The sequence below is a fragment of the Varanus komodoensis genome, unplaced genomic scaffold, assembly GCF_004798865.1.
Source record: "Varanus komodoensis strain SLA01 unplaced genomic scaffold, ASM479886v1 scaffold521, whole genome shotgun sequence".
Lineage (NCBI taxonomy): Eukaryota > Metazoa > Chordata > Lepidosauria > Squamata > Varanidae > Varanus > Varanus komodoensis.
The window spans coordinates 1-14,859 of NW_025336116.1; the positions used below are offsets into that span (position 1 = coordinate 1).

Genomic DNA, 14,859 nt, shown 5'->3' on the forward strand with positions numbered 1-14,859 from the left:
CTGAGCGGGGACTAGAACCCGGGTCGCCCGAGTCCCAGCCCCGCGCTCGTCACCACTGCACCAGGCTTTCCCCCAGTCGTTCCGGATATGTGAGAAGTCCTCACAAGTGGATGCGAGGGGATGAGCTGCGCTCCCCTTGGGCCGCTTCCATGGCCCTCTGCCCCGGACAGGGAGGGGCCCCTCTGCACAGTGCGTGGCAGGCGTAGCTTGGACCCTACGGCACCATATTTATCCAAATTTCCGCCTTTATCCTGCCCTAAAGGCTCCAGTGAAGAATTAGTCTTGCTCGCCGTGTGCCAAGAGGGGGGTGTGGGGCACGTTCCTTTGGGGGAATCTGCCGTCTTGGAGGGGCAGCATTTCTAAACGAGGCCGGTCACCACTCGGGCAGGGAAAGAGGACCGAGCTGGCCGTCAGCTGTGGGGGCTGCCAGGGTTGTGAGAGGCCTTTCCTGTGACTCGGCAGCCTGACCTGGGGCACATGGGCCATGGAAAGGGGAGCCCTTTTGGGGTGCACTGGCCCAGAAGGAGGTGGGGGTCACCTGTGGGAGTGCCGCACACCTGCCTCTCTGGAAACCTCTGTGGAGCAGGCAGCACACACGCCATCCGGGCCGAGGGCCAGCCCATCTCGACCCACACATGCAGCAGAGAGCTGGAACCGCAGGGGGTTGTCATTGCTGCTTTCTGCACAGGATTTCTGCCGATTGAGAAAGAAAAAGCTCTGGGGGTTCACATTCCAGGCAGGGCAAAGGCAACCAAGCTCCGGAAAAGGCTTGGAGTAGCAGGAAGTCATCGGGACCCTTGTCCCCAGAGTCAACCTGGAATTCAGAGAAGCAGCATCATGTCGCCGGGTGAAATGTGGAATCCCCTTCCTTGACTTGTTAACCATGCAATTTGGGGAGGGGGGGTGCTAGCATTGTGCACCATGTGAGAGGAAGACAACGAAGTGTTCCCTGCCACAGATGGCTTGCTAAGCACACAAGCCGGGGAACGGGATAGGGGTTTGCCAAGGGGTCTGGCTGGCCCCACTTCCCGGCTGGTCCAGGAAAGGCAAAACCAGCTGTCTGCTTGACTGGGTACAGGTCCTCCCACTTGAGCCCCCACAGGAGCTACTGAATCAGCCCCCCAGCAGGAGGGCAGTGGCTCCCAGGAGAAGGGGGCCCTGGGGTAGCTGCCTCCCCTCCAGGTCTGCAGCCCAGGGGTGGCCCCACCGTAGTGGTGGAGGCACTCTGCCTTCCGTGCACGCAGGCTGGCGCTCGCCCCAGTGGGCCTCTTGCCTCAGGGGGTTTTCTTGGCAGTAGCAACCATTTTTGCTCATGCCTCGTTTCTCACAACCGTTTTAAATCTCCTGTAGCACCCTCTCCGTTATTCCGTGGCTCATTCAAGCAAGATGGAAAGTGTGTAGTTGGGCACAGCGGTGGCCATGCAGAATGGTGCTGGGGACGATTGGTCCTTCTGGGCGCCGGGTGGCCCCCTGTGACTCAGTGGACAAGGCCATAATGAGGCTTCACGTTCCTGCTGGATGCAGGATCCCATCCTCCCGTGGAAGAGGTGCCCCAGCAGCTCCTTCCCCGCTTGCGCGAGATCTGCCGTCTCCGAGGAACGCAGGCCTCTCCTCACCTCCGTCGGGAGGCTGCATCCCAGTTGTGGGTGCGGAAGGCCCACGTGCCAAAATGCGTGGGACGTTCCAGCAGCCTTTCAGGGGGACCCATCTCGGCGCCGTTCCCCCCCCCCCTTCGTGGTCCGGGCTCTTGTCCCCGAGACCAAAGCGGGGCAGACCAACGGGCCGTGTGCGATTCCTGGGTGATTTCCAGGCTCTTCCCGGGGGGTGGGCCAGGAAGGCGTGCTTCTCACCTTGCCCGTGGCTTCGTTCCCGGGTTCCGCAAGGCTCTCCTGTTGGGCCACGAAGCCGGCCGAGGTGCCCAGGCTGACCTGCCCGTGTGTAACACAGCCTTCATTCCTCACCTTGAAAGGCGTGGGAGCAGCCTGGCCTCATCCAAGGGCCTGGGGAAAGGGTGCGGGGAGGACCCTGAGCCCACCCCCTTTCCCAGGCCCACCTTTGGGTGGCGGCTCTCCCCCAGCCACCCCCTTCCCCCAGAAGAACCAGCCTCTCCCAGGCCAGGAGCGGGATGGCTGGAAGGGGGAGCCCAGACAGGAATCACAATTGTCTTGGAAGAGAAAGATCGCCTGAAGGCGGCCCGCCAAAGCAATGTGCGAGCGTGTGATGGGCAGAATCTTGCAGAACAGGGGATGAGGGGCAGGTTGCTGCTTCAGGTGCTCCATTCTCCTCTGGGGAGGCATGGAGGGCAGGAGACGGAGGCATCCACCCAGAGGGATGCCCTCAGAACCCCCTTAGCACCCCGATGGGCCAAATACCGGCTCAGCCACGCTTAGCTCTGGACTTGCTCCAGAAACCAGTCCCTCCAGAGAGCAGGTTTGCATTCTATGGGCCAGTCTGGAGCCTCCACTTACCCTCAGCCACCAAGGCCAAGAGTTCAGAAGATCCATAGTCGGACCCTCTGGAGGGCAGGAGGTCCAAGAGGACGGCTGCACCCCCATGGCCCTGGGAAAAGGTCACTGCTTCAAAGCAGGGTGCCGGATCTGGTACTCTGTGGGCAAAGGAGGGCCACTTGAGCTCCCGAGCTCTTGTTTTCCCACTGGATTCCTCTGGGGCTCCTTCCCCATCTGCCTATCCCAATAGCCACCCACGGAGTGTCCAGGTGGACAAGTGTCTCCTCAGACCGTTCATGGGCGGGAGGACCATTCTGCTGCCCTGGGCAGGCAGCCTGCATGTTCCCATGCCCCCCCCTTTTGCCTTCAGCTCCACCCCCGGCAGGCACCCCAGTGAGACTGAGGGCAGCCCTCCAGCTGACAGGACCCTGCCGAGAAGGAACTGGGGCGCAGGGACATCCCACGGAGGTTTGGCGCGTCCTGCAGGAGAAGGGCCCTCTGGGCTCGGGACCATCCGCTCCTCGTGAGGGAAGGCATCCATGTTGCACTGCCCTTGGATACCCCAGAAGGTGTCTTGAGTCTTATTCCTCTGGTCATGGTGCTGCTTTGCCGATGCTTCGTATCAGAAGATCTGAGCAGGGTCCGTTCTCTCAAGGTTTGCTTCCTCTTGACGGTGTGGTGGGTTCCCGGTGACGTCCAGATGAATCGGTAGATCTTTCATTGGTTAAATCCTGCACTCACTGACACATAACCAGGCCAGAAAAAACCCTCTTTTCTGGAAACCAGCATGAATTGATTCGTCCTTGAAATGCAGCTGGCACTGACCAGGCCCCAGTCCAGAGAGAGCCGGTTGGCCCTCGACAGATCACAGCAGCTCAAGCGAAGGGCAGTCCACAGCTACACCCCCGTCCCCCACCCCCTCCACGAATGAACAGCCCGTCCTCCTACCCCCTCCAGAGCATCTTCCTTGGTTTGCAAGCAGGAAAGATTGCGCCATTGCAACTTTTCACTTCTCTGACCCGTTGGAAAGTGTTAACTGTGTTGCGTGTGACACTTTGATGATCAATCTATCGAAGGGCCAGCTGAGGACTGCTCAAGCGCGTCATCTGGAATGCTTCCTCGGCAACTGCTTATTCTTGAGAATAAATCCTTAAAAAAAATCCCGCTGTGTATTTTGGGCATGTGCACCCCAGGGCACGGACCGCTTAGTCACCAGCCCCATTTAAGGCTGGTGGCTCCTTCAACTGAGTGCATCTCTGAAGAGAACAGAGAATAGACTGCCAAGAGATCAGATTCTCTTTTAACTGTACATCTTCTTACGAACACTTTAGCAGCTCCCCTTCCAAGCAGCCAATGCCCTCCTGGTCTGGCAGAAGCTCCCTCTTCCCTCCTGACCGGAGTCTTTCCCATCCAAGTCTTTTCCCCCACTCCAACCCCCTTCAGCCAACATACGAGACTCATGTCCAGCCATTTACCCATTTTGTTTACAGCCATCACAGCAATTGGCTTTGACAGTACATGCCTAAAGCTCCCCTCCCTCCAAGGACCATTCCCCACATCAAGCTCAATAGGGCCACCGTTTGCACAAAGGAAACCCCATTTCTCCTTGGTCAGGTATCCCCCCCTCCTTCCCCCAAATCATGGAATGCACTGCAGGGGCGTTTTCCCTCTTGCCTGATCCGCAGCCCATCCCTCCTCGGAGCGCAACTCCCGTCTAGTGCCCTATGGCTGCCTGAGCCATAGGGAGGCCTCTCTTGCAGATCCCAAACCCAAATTATTTATTTATTGAAAACATTTTTACCCCACCCTTCCCAATAAAATGTCTCAGGACAGCTTACAATAATTAAACAGAAGCCCTGATGGGAGAAAAGGTGTCCCCCAACTCGACAGCCCATCCCCAAACCCCGGCCTCACACTCAAGATGGCGTCGCACTCAGCCAAGGACTTCCCCCTCCGGGGGCAGGAGGCCCCGCGCTGGCCGGGAGCCTGCTGCTGGGCCCCACAGAACCACTGCCCGGTGTAACCAAGGCGGGGCTGCCCCACGGCGGGTGCCAAAATTGTTGTCCACAAAAGTGGGATTTGGCCCTGGCACGTGCAGTGGCCGGTCAAGCGCTCCGGGGGAAGGTTGGAAAAGGTTAGTTCTGCAGAGAAAGGTCTCCGTGTACAAAGAAGGCAAAATGGAGCCCCGAGTTAAAAGCAAATTCCCTTTTTATCCCGTTTTACAAGAACATGAAGAGGCCCCCGCAGAGTCTTGACTTCTGGGGTCAGAGAACTGCCTCCTTCCGAAATCCATGTGTGGACATATCCGGGGGAAACTTGGGTCTGTCCTTCACAACCTCCCCAGGAGAGATGCTGTGGGGTTTTCTGCCAAAATGCCCCCCAGGGATGCTCTGGAAGCAGCGAAATGCCACCCAGAACCGGACAAAACTTACATCCTGTCAAAAACTGAGAGGAAGCCCCCAGGCTAGCTTCCTTTGGGAAGGCGTTCCACAGGGAGGGGGCGGCTAGAAGGAATCCCATAGAACTGCATATCCCGGTCCATTGTCAACGCTCTCACTTCCACGGCACACACTTGGCACAGTTCAGATCAATATACACATTCCTGTGTTAGGCCAAGCTCACGAACACAGCATTCCTTCCCATGTCCAGGCCAAATTTGGAGACACAGCTGCTGCGTGACAGGCAGGATGAGGCCAAGCAAGCAGCCAGGGCCAGCAGGAGCTCTTCACAAAGGAAATTCACAGCAAAACTGGGCCGGGCTCTTACCCCTTGTCCAACCGTGTGCAGAAACAAACAACAGAGGGGTGGCGGTTAAGTCACCGCGATGGGTCTCTCCATGAGGAGCATCTTTGAGGTGGACGTCGAAACCCGTCTCCCCAGATCATGTGCACACTTACTCTTGGTGCCAACCGAGGACTCACTGTCCGCTGCGGAAGGAGCAGAAAAGGAGAACTGGTGGAGTGGCTTTGGCAGTGGGGCCCTCCTCCCCACAGATCCCTTTCCCCCCTGCCCTTGACCTACTGCCCATCCCCGCTCCCCTGATCTCGAGGCACGGGATGGAGTGGCCACTCATGTCCAGAGCTCCCCCAGTCTGCGCATCATCTGCCAGATCCTCCCTGTGGTCAAACCAAGTCTAAGACGTCTCTCCCTGCTCCCCCATCACCTCCTGGACCCTCTGGGTGAAAAACCCTCCCTCCATAACTTCTGGCAAGCGACGGGGCCTCGACGCCGTCACTGAGTGCGTCTCCCGACTAAGACCAGGGTGGCTGAACTCTCCCATGATGACCGTGTCCCTCCCTTGGGATATCCTTCCAATCTGACCTATCAGAGCATTGTCCAGGGTCTCACGCTGACCAGGTGGGTGGTAACATTCCCCCACCGCCCAGTCCCTATCCCCCATCTAGACCCATCAAATCTTACCTGCTCCCCTTCTATCTCACACCCCATCTCATTGCACCCTTCACATATAGCACTATCCCTCACCTCTTCCTCAACAGAGCTCATCCCTCAGTGCTGACATTCCAGTCCGGCTTATCACCCCTCCATGCTTCTGCGATCCCCACTAGGTCACACCTGCCTATTCCCAGGAGAGGCTCAAGCTCAGGGACAGGCAGCCCAGCAGAAAATGTGTAGGGAATTTGGGCAGGGTCTGGTGATGGAGGAGGGAGGGGCCAGCAGAGGCTGTGGGGGAGGGAGCAGAGGAGAGGTGGGCCCACCATCTTCACGGAAAGAGTTAACCAGGCTGGTTTAATCTGTTCTGAGCTGCTCTCAGGCAGGATGAGTGCCCCAAGATCCAGAGGCTTCGAGAGGATCTTGCAAGCAACCGGAGCACGAATGCAAACAATTGTCTTTTTATTTACCTGTCGTGGAACTGGGAATCTGGAGAGATTCCCAGGTCCACACAAGAAGCTGATGGTTTTGGTGGGACTGGTAGCTCAGAGTCTGAGGATGATGGGAAACTGGCTGAACCAAACGAGGCTCAGAGCTCAAATTCTGATAACGGAACTGTAACGGGCAGGCCTGCACCTGCGGACGCAACCTCTCAGTACCAGTCCGAGCCTGCGCTTGCTCTGGGTGCAAGTCGCTCAAGGACACCCGGGAGACCCAGTTTCCCTGCCTGTGGGAAAGAAGGACCAAAACATCCTGGCGGAGGAGAATTGGAAATGGATGGCCTCTCGGATGGAGAGCGCCAGCCTCCTGAAGATGTGGACCGGAGGGCCCGTCATCACAGCCACCGGCCGGCCCAATTAGGGGCTCCGAGTGCAGAACGCAGGTGCACCCGGTTCCACAGCTCCCCTCCCTCCAGAGATCGGCCCCAGAGGGTTCATAAGTAAAGCTCTGAGTAGAGGGCGGCAAGGAGGGTTCAACATCTCACTTTGTGTATGCTCAGAGGCTTCTGTGGACAAGAAATGCTGGAGAGCTGGAGAGTCTGTCTTGCTGGAGAGGGAACACCTAGCTGACGACATTTATGAACATTTATAAACATTGATGAACTGAGCTGAATTCCCAAAGCAGTTGGGTGGGGGGACCACCAAACTGAATGGGTGGCTTCCTTTCTCCAGCAGCCTGAAGCGAGGCCAAGCTCCTGCCCTCGGGAAGGGACTCCCTCAGACTTACTCTGGCTGAAATGTTGGCCTCTCGGAGTTTTCCTGGAAAGGAGAAAAATAAGAACGGTCAGTATGTTTGGACGTCTGTGAGGCAATGGGGGTGTTTCCTCATCTCTCCCTCACCCTCATTTCTGGCCAGCTAAGCCAAAACTCATCACACGGTTATAGATACTCAGGTGACGTAGGGATCTAAGGGCAGGACTGGGGCCCTGGGAGGTTTGGGTTCAAGTGCCCATTCAGCCTGGGTGACTTTAGGCCAGGCTCTTTTCTTTCAGCCAGACCTACCTCACAGGGTTGTTGCTGTGAGATAAAAAATGGAGCTTCGTGAGCTGCCTTGGCTCCCGCACAAGGAAAAAAACCCGGTCAGATAGAAATATAATGCAATACAGACATTCGGAGCAGATGGTAAAATGTTCCTAAGCTGCTTGCTTTGGCCTGATCCAGGAAATCCAGAAGAAAACCAAACCCACCAATCCAGAAGAGAAATCCTTCCTTCGACCCCAAATATGGCTCTCGTTAAGATGCCTTGTGCAATCCACTCATCAAGGAGACAGGGGAAGAGATGGTCCATGGAAGGAGGGAGGAAATGGCTTCCGGATGCAGCTGGACTCCCATCAGCCCAGGCTAGCAATGGTTGTGGCTGATGGGAGTTGTGAACATCTGGGGGTTCTCCACCCCTGCACCACAGACCAGCAAGAAAAGTGGGCGAAAATTCTCAGTCTCGTGTGCAACTTGTTGGAAGCCCTGGAGCCGGGGAAAATGGAACTTGGGGAACATTCCCTGTGGGCTGTGTCAGGCGGCTTCCCTTGGAGATGGTGCCCAGTCCCACTCCCCTGCACCCATCCACAGGGCGTACGCCTCGCCACCCGAGGAAGACGGGATCCAAGAAGCCATCTCACCAAATGGATTCAGAAAATTCAAAACCTACATTCAGGGGATGAATATGGCTTGTTAACCGTAAAGGTAAAGGTTTCCCCTTGACGTTTAGTCCAGCCATGCCTGACTCTAGGTGGTGGTGCTCATCTCCGTTTCCTGGCCGAGGGAGCCAGTGTTTGTCCGCAGGCGGTCTCCGTGGTCACGTGGCCGGCATGACTAAACACCGAACTGCACGGAGCGCTGTTACCTGCCCCCCGAAGTAGTACCTTTTTATCTACCTGCCTTTACATGCTTTCGAACTGCAAGGTGGGCAGGAGCTGGGATGGAGCAACGGGAACTCACCCGTTGTGCAGATTCGAACCGGCGACCTTTCGATCAACCAGCCCAGCAGCTCAGTGGTTTAAACCACTGCGCCACCTGCAGCCACCTGTTAACCATAAACACCCTATAAAAATAGCACCTAGTTTGCTGCTGGGTTGTGAACTGTGGATTGTGTAGTTAAGAAACCATGGTTTGCGTGAGGGTTACTGGGTTGTGTGAACTGTATGTCTGGGGTAAGGCGATGCCTTCCTGCACAAGAAACCCCCGCAGCTTGTCGTCTTGTGTGAACCTGCCCATTCTAGACATTCACCAGTCACAGTCCTTACTCATTAAGTATGAAGTTTTGTGAATTGTGAACTCATCTGTTCCGTGTCTGTTCCAATGACAAGTAAGGGCTGCCCAGCCTTTTGCTAAAATATGCACTGAGTATATTCTCCCACAGACTGGAAGGGGTTCATTTCGGTCTCTGACATGGAAGGCACTGCAAAGGGTTTCTCCGTGTTTTCACTCTGTGCTGCTGCAGCCAGTGGACCCATCGCCCGCCCACCGCGGATCATTCAGGGCGAATCGTCTGATTCCGAGGAGAAGGCGGCGGAGCGAGGGGAGGGGGCAGGACTTCCAGGGGTCCGGGTCGCCCAGTGAATTTCCCCAGGCTGAGCGAGTGCACCAGCCTGCTTGGGAAAGGGTGGGAGGATTTGCAGGATGGGAAGGGGGGCAGAGGTGGGAACTGGTCCCTGACCGAGCTGGGAGACGAGGGGAGAAACCGGCTGCCCAGTAAGAGGGCCTGTGCCAATCCCACTGACTTGACCTCAAGCAGTACAAGCTGCGCTGAGGGTGGAGGCAGACACTTCCCCAAAAGGGAGGGACCGAGGGGAGGTTTCCCGTTCGGATCCATCTCTCCACAGGGGCAGATGCTTCCCCCTCGACTTTGACAGAAGGTTGAAGGAAGGCATTGCTTTAATTTGGTCACAGACAATACTCACGTAATTGTGGCTTGTGGACCTCATTGGCTCGTCGTTTTTCTGCAAAGACAGAATCCGACAATTAGAGCTGGAAGAGACCCTGGAGAAACACTGCCTTTCCCAATGATCCAAGCCTTTTGGAACATAGAAGGCCCCAGTCATATCCTTCTTAAGTCTCTTCTTGGCCGACTTCAGGAGCAATTTAAGACAGGATCCACAGACAGGACACTGGAAATCTGTTTTTTCCAGAACAAATATGCAGAGGATTTGCAATGCCATGCGCTGGACTGCCTGGAAGTGCTGAAGGGTTGCCACAGAATCCAGGGACAGCCAGAGCAAACAGGGGGGAAGGAAGCAGCCCCTTAAAACTGCAGTAAAATAGACTGCTAAAATTCAGAACCATCCCCAAACCTTCCCTAAAAGTTAAATGTACTGAGGATCCTGCTGAAAATCCTGGCAGTGGACAAGAGAGGCCAAACCCGGTGACACTCCAGTGCCTTCCAGCCCCTGGGATTTGGGCCTTCTGTTCCGGACTTCACAGGTTCACTATTGGGCAGGACCCCAGGGGAGAAAATAGGGAGCCTGATTCAAGGCGCGCTGTGGTGGCTGGTGGACTTTGGGGTGCCGCTGCTGTCCTGGGGGTTCCTCTCCAACATGGGTGGACACCGGGAGGCCATTCCCGCACAGGGGGCAGCGACCCACGGCCTTCCTTCAGGTCTTTCCCTGCTCCTGCTCGTAAAGCTACTTTCAGGGAGGCGCCTTTTGGGGCTGCCTCCCGCATGGAGGGGCCACGATCCACCCTCTTAGTGTGGGCCACCAACTGAGTGACACTCCTGAAGATGCAGCCCTGCAAATGCACCCCCAGTTCACTTACGGATGCAGATGATGATGATGAGAATGACGATGATGACGACGATGACGACGATGATGATGATGACGACATCCCTGAGGCTCACAGTGGGCCCCACACCCTCTAAAAGGAGAGCAAGGGTTAAATGGCCACTTGGAGTCACTGGAGCTTCCTTTTGCTGGCAAACTGCACACACTTTGGCCACAGTTTTGGCCACCGCCAAATTTCAGCAAGGCGGGGGCAGCAGCACCGGGGGGGCCATGCAAGGTCATGCACCCCCCCAGGCCACATATTATTCCCACCCAGACTCTTCTATCTATGCAGTCCTGTATGACTCTTTATTTTTTAAAAAGGCATCACATTGCCATCTGCAGCCATTCTAACTTTGGGCATCCCGGGGCTGAAACACCCACGTCCTTGCAGTGAGTTCAGTCAGCGAGGGAGCCGCTCCTTCCAAGGGCCAATCTTCCAGCTCTCCTGCCAGGAATCACACCTCCCTCCCCATAACATACCTTGCTTTGCACCCCAAACCACACGTGCGGCTCTGCTTCGGATTCCTGCGTCTTTCCGGGGAAAACTCAGCTTACCAGAACCCAGACCCCGATCTGTGCCTTCTCCCTTCCTCGGCCGTCTCAAACCCGCAGGCCCCTCCCAGGCCAAGGCCAGAGGCTGCGACAGGCTGGCATGGGCCACACGGCACCGGTAGAGGCCCCGCTCCTCGGGCTCTACGTCAGTGTAGAGTGAGATGTAGTAAGTCCCATCCGGATTGGGGGCCACACGACTACGGAAGGTCTCCTGTTCCCGGCTCTCCCCGGCTCTGGTCCAGGCGGCTTCGATCTCCTTGGGGTAGAAACCGTGGGCCCGGCAGACGAGGGTTTCCACGTCCTCCGTGGATGACTTGTGGCGAGTCACCCTCACTGTGGGAGGCTCTACAAAATGGGCAAAATGGGTGTTATCACCGCCAGCAGAATCTGTCCAGCAATGGGCAGGACGGAGGCACATCTGAATAGCAGGTCAGGGTTTCCAAATTTTTCCAATTATTTGGAAAAATAATTTCCTGCTCAGAAACACTCAGCAGGAGTGTTAAACTTTTTATCAGACTGGTTAGGATCATGCAGAAATGCGCTCTCTCTCTCTCTCTCATTCTCTCTCTCTCTCGTGGTATGCTCCTGCCCCCTTCCTGCTCTTCTGTCCAGTGATGATCCAGGGCAGGGAAGAAAACTGCCCCCCAAGGCACCGCCGTCTCCCCACACACCTGTCCTTTGCAGGGTCTCCTTGCCGTACTCCAGGTATCTCTGCAGCCACTCAATGCAGGTCTCCTCCAGGTAGACCTTGAATCCCTGAGCAATGGCAGGGTCTTTCTCCCACTTCCGCTTGGTGAGCTGGGCTGTGGCATCGGCTGCCGTCCACCTGAGGGTCTCCTTGTCCAGGCTGAGGAAGTCCCTCCCGTCGTAGCCGAACTGCATGTACCCTCCTTTGCTCCCATCGCTCCTCAGCTCACAGCCGAACATCCACTGCAGGGTGTGGAGGCCTGAAAGGGTCATGTGGAGGGGTCAGATGGGGGTCGCTCCCCCCAGATGCCCTCTACCTGGGTTATTTGCCCCAGACTCAGGGCAGGACACCCCCAGTCCATGTGCATCCTGGGAGAAAAACCAAAGCAAGCCAACTTTTGCTGCTCAGCCTTCGCTCAGGACACACAAATCGTGAGTGGCACCTAACATCTGGAACTCCCCACTCCCGCATTATGTGTCCCCTCACCTGCGCCAACTGATGCCCCCAGGCACCCCCCTGGTCCTCCCCTCCTCACATGCCACCTCTCAAGGAAGCTTTGCAGTTCCCTTGGGGATCCTGCCAATCACAAGGACCCCCAACTCCCTTTCAAGAAGCTCTGGGGCTTTGCTCTCCCACCTCCCCCCAGCCTGACCCCTGCAGGGTTAGGTGGCCACTTTTGCATCCTGGGGAGGGGGGAACTCTGGCCTTCCCTGCCCCCCGAGGAAGAGACAGCCATCCTGGGACGGGGGGGGGGGAGGAGTGCCGGAAAAGCCTTTGCAGAATGGGGCTCCCAAGGTTTCTTGCTATCGCCCTCATTTGCATGTCATGTGCACCAGAATCCCCGTGCCTCAGAGATCATTAAGCCAGTCTCTTGTAATCAGCGCTACTGCACGAAGCCTCTCGCATTCTTTTTCACTGCATTCCCCTTATTTCATCATCACCTGCCCCGCTTGTGTATGTGACTCAAAACCTATAAAACACTCTGTGTATGTTTTGGAAGTTTGTGGCTGGTCTCAGTCTCTACCTGGCAGTGTTGTTCATAAGGTTTGCCTCTATGGGAAAAAATGTCAGGAAGGCAAGAAAGAAATCGCCACAAGGAGCCCTCCGAAGGGTGGGGCCGGGGCCACCCCCTGCCAGTCCCTGAAGTTCCCCTCACAGCTGCGGCGGGAACGGGAGGCACGGCCCGTTTCCTGCCCTCCCCGAGGGAAGGTGGCTGTCATCTGGGGAGGGGAGCTCTCCCCCAAGCGGCCCTGCAGGCTCCCTGGGGCCCAGGATGCCCCTGCTCTGGATCCTTCCTCCAGTGAAGGGGAGGCATCTTGCTACCCCACAGGAACCGCATCCCCCAGTTGTAGGGAGGAGGAAGGAGCTGCTGTCCTAGGTGGGGTTTCCCCATTCCCCTTCCCCTTCTTCCTGGCCCACACACTCACCTCTCCCTGCCCCTGGAAAGGACAAACATGGGAGGGGGATCTGCCCCCCACTCCTGCGCTCCACTCACCCCCGCTCTGGTTGTGGTATCCCTGCAGAGTCGCCAGGCTCTCTCGAAACGCCTGCTCATCGCTGTGCAATTTCCGGGTGCCCCTCTCCCAGTACTGGGCATCGTCCTCGCCCACCTTCCCCATCCAGGGCACCGCTGGCCTCTTCCTCCGGGTGCTGCTGTCATAGTGAGTGATGGGCTGGTCGTCCACGTAGCCCACCTGGACGAACTGGGGCAGCCCCTGGCCGGGCTCCGAGACCGCCGTGTAGAAATAGCGCAGGGAGTGGGAGGAGGCGGCTGCAGAGGGCAAGGGGAGGCGGCAGAGTTAGGGGGCTGCAGCCCAAGACACCCCTAAACACCACGGCCCATCAGAGATGCTGCCACCCTAGAGGAGTCCTGTGGGGAGGCCCCAGATGCGAGCTGCAGACCGGTTCATGCAGCTGTGGCGTAGTTAGCCAGCTGCAGGAGCTTGACCGGCCGCACGTGGATGGCTGAACCTCCCAGTTCCCCTCCCTGGCCCACAGCTTGCCACAGCGAGCGCACTTGCCCAGGGACGTCGATGGGGACCCACCACACACCGGGCCAGGAGCTGCAGCTGGGCTACCGCCCCGCTTGGCATCATCCCGGGGCCACAGTGGCCCTCGCAGTCCGCCCGTGCGCAGCGCCGCCCCGGAGCCCCCCTCCAGGCAAGCCCCGCCCGCCGCCAGCCGGAGCCTCGCCGCTGCCCGGTAGGGGGGGCGCCGCTCCGACAGCGCCCACGGCCGCTCGGCGCCCACCCGGGCCGCCCCTCGCCCGCGTCCCCTCCCGGGCAGCGGCAGGCGCAGAGGAAGCGGCGCGCGCGGAGACTCACCGCGAGCCCCGGAAGGCAGGGGCGGCGCGGGGACCACCAGCAGGAGGACGGCCGCCCCCCAAAGCCGGGGAAGCGCCATCCGCTCCTCGACGCGCCTCCTGAAGACTCTCCTTGCCGCGCGTCTTCCAAGCGTCCCAAAGTCGCGAAAGCGGGGCTGGAGAACGTGGTGCCTGGAGAATCCGGAGTACGACCCGCGATTGTGCGAGAGGGAAATACTTCGCGACAGAATCCCTCAGGCCAGGCAGCGGCAGACGGAGAGCCTCGACTGAGGAAGCGGAAGGGTGCTCCGGGCTTCCCGGGCAGGGGCGCCCTCCAAGGCGGCGGGGACGCGGCTCAGGACGGAATTCAGACGAAGGGGGAGCTGGGCGGGGCGGGGGGAGGAGGCAGGAGAGCCTGATTTGCTCCTGGTGAGCGCCGGAAATACCGCAAAACAATCCCGATCCGTTATAATCTCCCTCTCTTGCTGCCCCGTTCGCAGCCTGCTTGTTAAGGATGCAGTCAAGACATAGGAACGTTTTCATTAATGGCGGCTCCGGATAGTCGCAAGAGGCAACTCTGAAGAGACAAACGGTCCTGGGGAGGTTCTCGCAATCCTCCCTCGTTCAGCCCTGTTCTGCCCCCCCCCCCCCCGCCCCCATGGACAAACAAATGCTTCTGATTAGGAGCGCTGGGCTGAAAACAGCAGTGACAAAATTAACAGGGGCAAGTGCCACGTTCTCACCTAGGAAAAAGAAATCAAAGGTTACAAGAGAGGGATTCTTGGTCTACCCCTGGGAAGAATCTGGAATTCTTCTAGCTCGGGAACTGAACATGAGTCAACTATGGGATGTGGCTGCAAAACAGCAGTGCGAGTTTGGGCTGCATTGATGGAAGTTCACTTGCAACAATGGGAAGTCCCGTCTACTCAGCCCTGGGACGCCTGCGTCTCCTCCTGCTCCAGCGGCCTGGCGGCATCACGTCCCCGCGGAAGAGGCCAAGTGCACCTCTTCGGCTTCAGCACCGTGTCCTGGGCATGGGAGGCGTCTTTCCTCCTTGGAATTGGGGCTTTCCTTTTATGGCTTGGGAATCAGATCGTGCTGCCGAATGTCCAGCGAGGGATCCACCAGTGTCCCCTGGAGGCCACCGCAAACGTTTCCCATAAGAATTCGCCAGTGGGGCCTCTGGTGAAGCTGCTTGGGAGATTTCTCTGTTTAGCATCAT

At 57.7% G+C, this 14,859-nt stretch overlaps 1 protein-coding gene and 1 long non-coding RNA gene across 2 annotated transcripts; both read right to left on the minus strand.

Moving 5' to 3' along the window:
- Positions 1–4,637: 4,637 nt before the first annotated feature.
- Positions 4,638–9,417, minus strand: LOC123032041. Its single transcript, XR_006416437.1, has 3 exons — positions 9,235–9,417; positions 7,065–7,096; positions 4,638–5,374 (listed from the first exon to the last, which is right to left on the minus strand). It is a non-coding gene; the product is annotated as an uncharacterized LOC123032041 (long non-coding RNA).
- A 1,063-nt stretch (positions 9,418–10,480) lies between these two features.
- On the minus strand, positions 10,481–13,128 carry LOC123032040 (class I histocompatibility antigen, F10 alpha chain-like). The gene is made up of 3 exons (XM_044447662.1): positions 12,831–13,128; positions 11,319–11,594; positions 10,481–10,992 (listed from the first exon to the last, which is right to left on the minus strand). Exons 1-3 carry the CDS (start codon positions 12,952–12,954, stop codon positions 10,496–10,498), a joined length of 897 nt encoding a protein of 298 aa, XP_044303597.1. The 5' UTR covers positions 12,955–13,128; the 3' UTR covers positions 10,481–10,495.
- Positions 13,129–14,859: the final 1,731 nt, after the last annotated feature.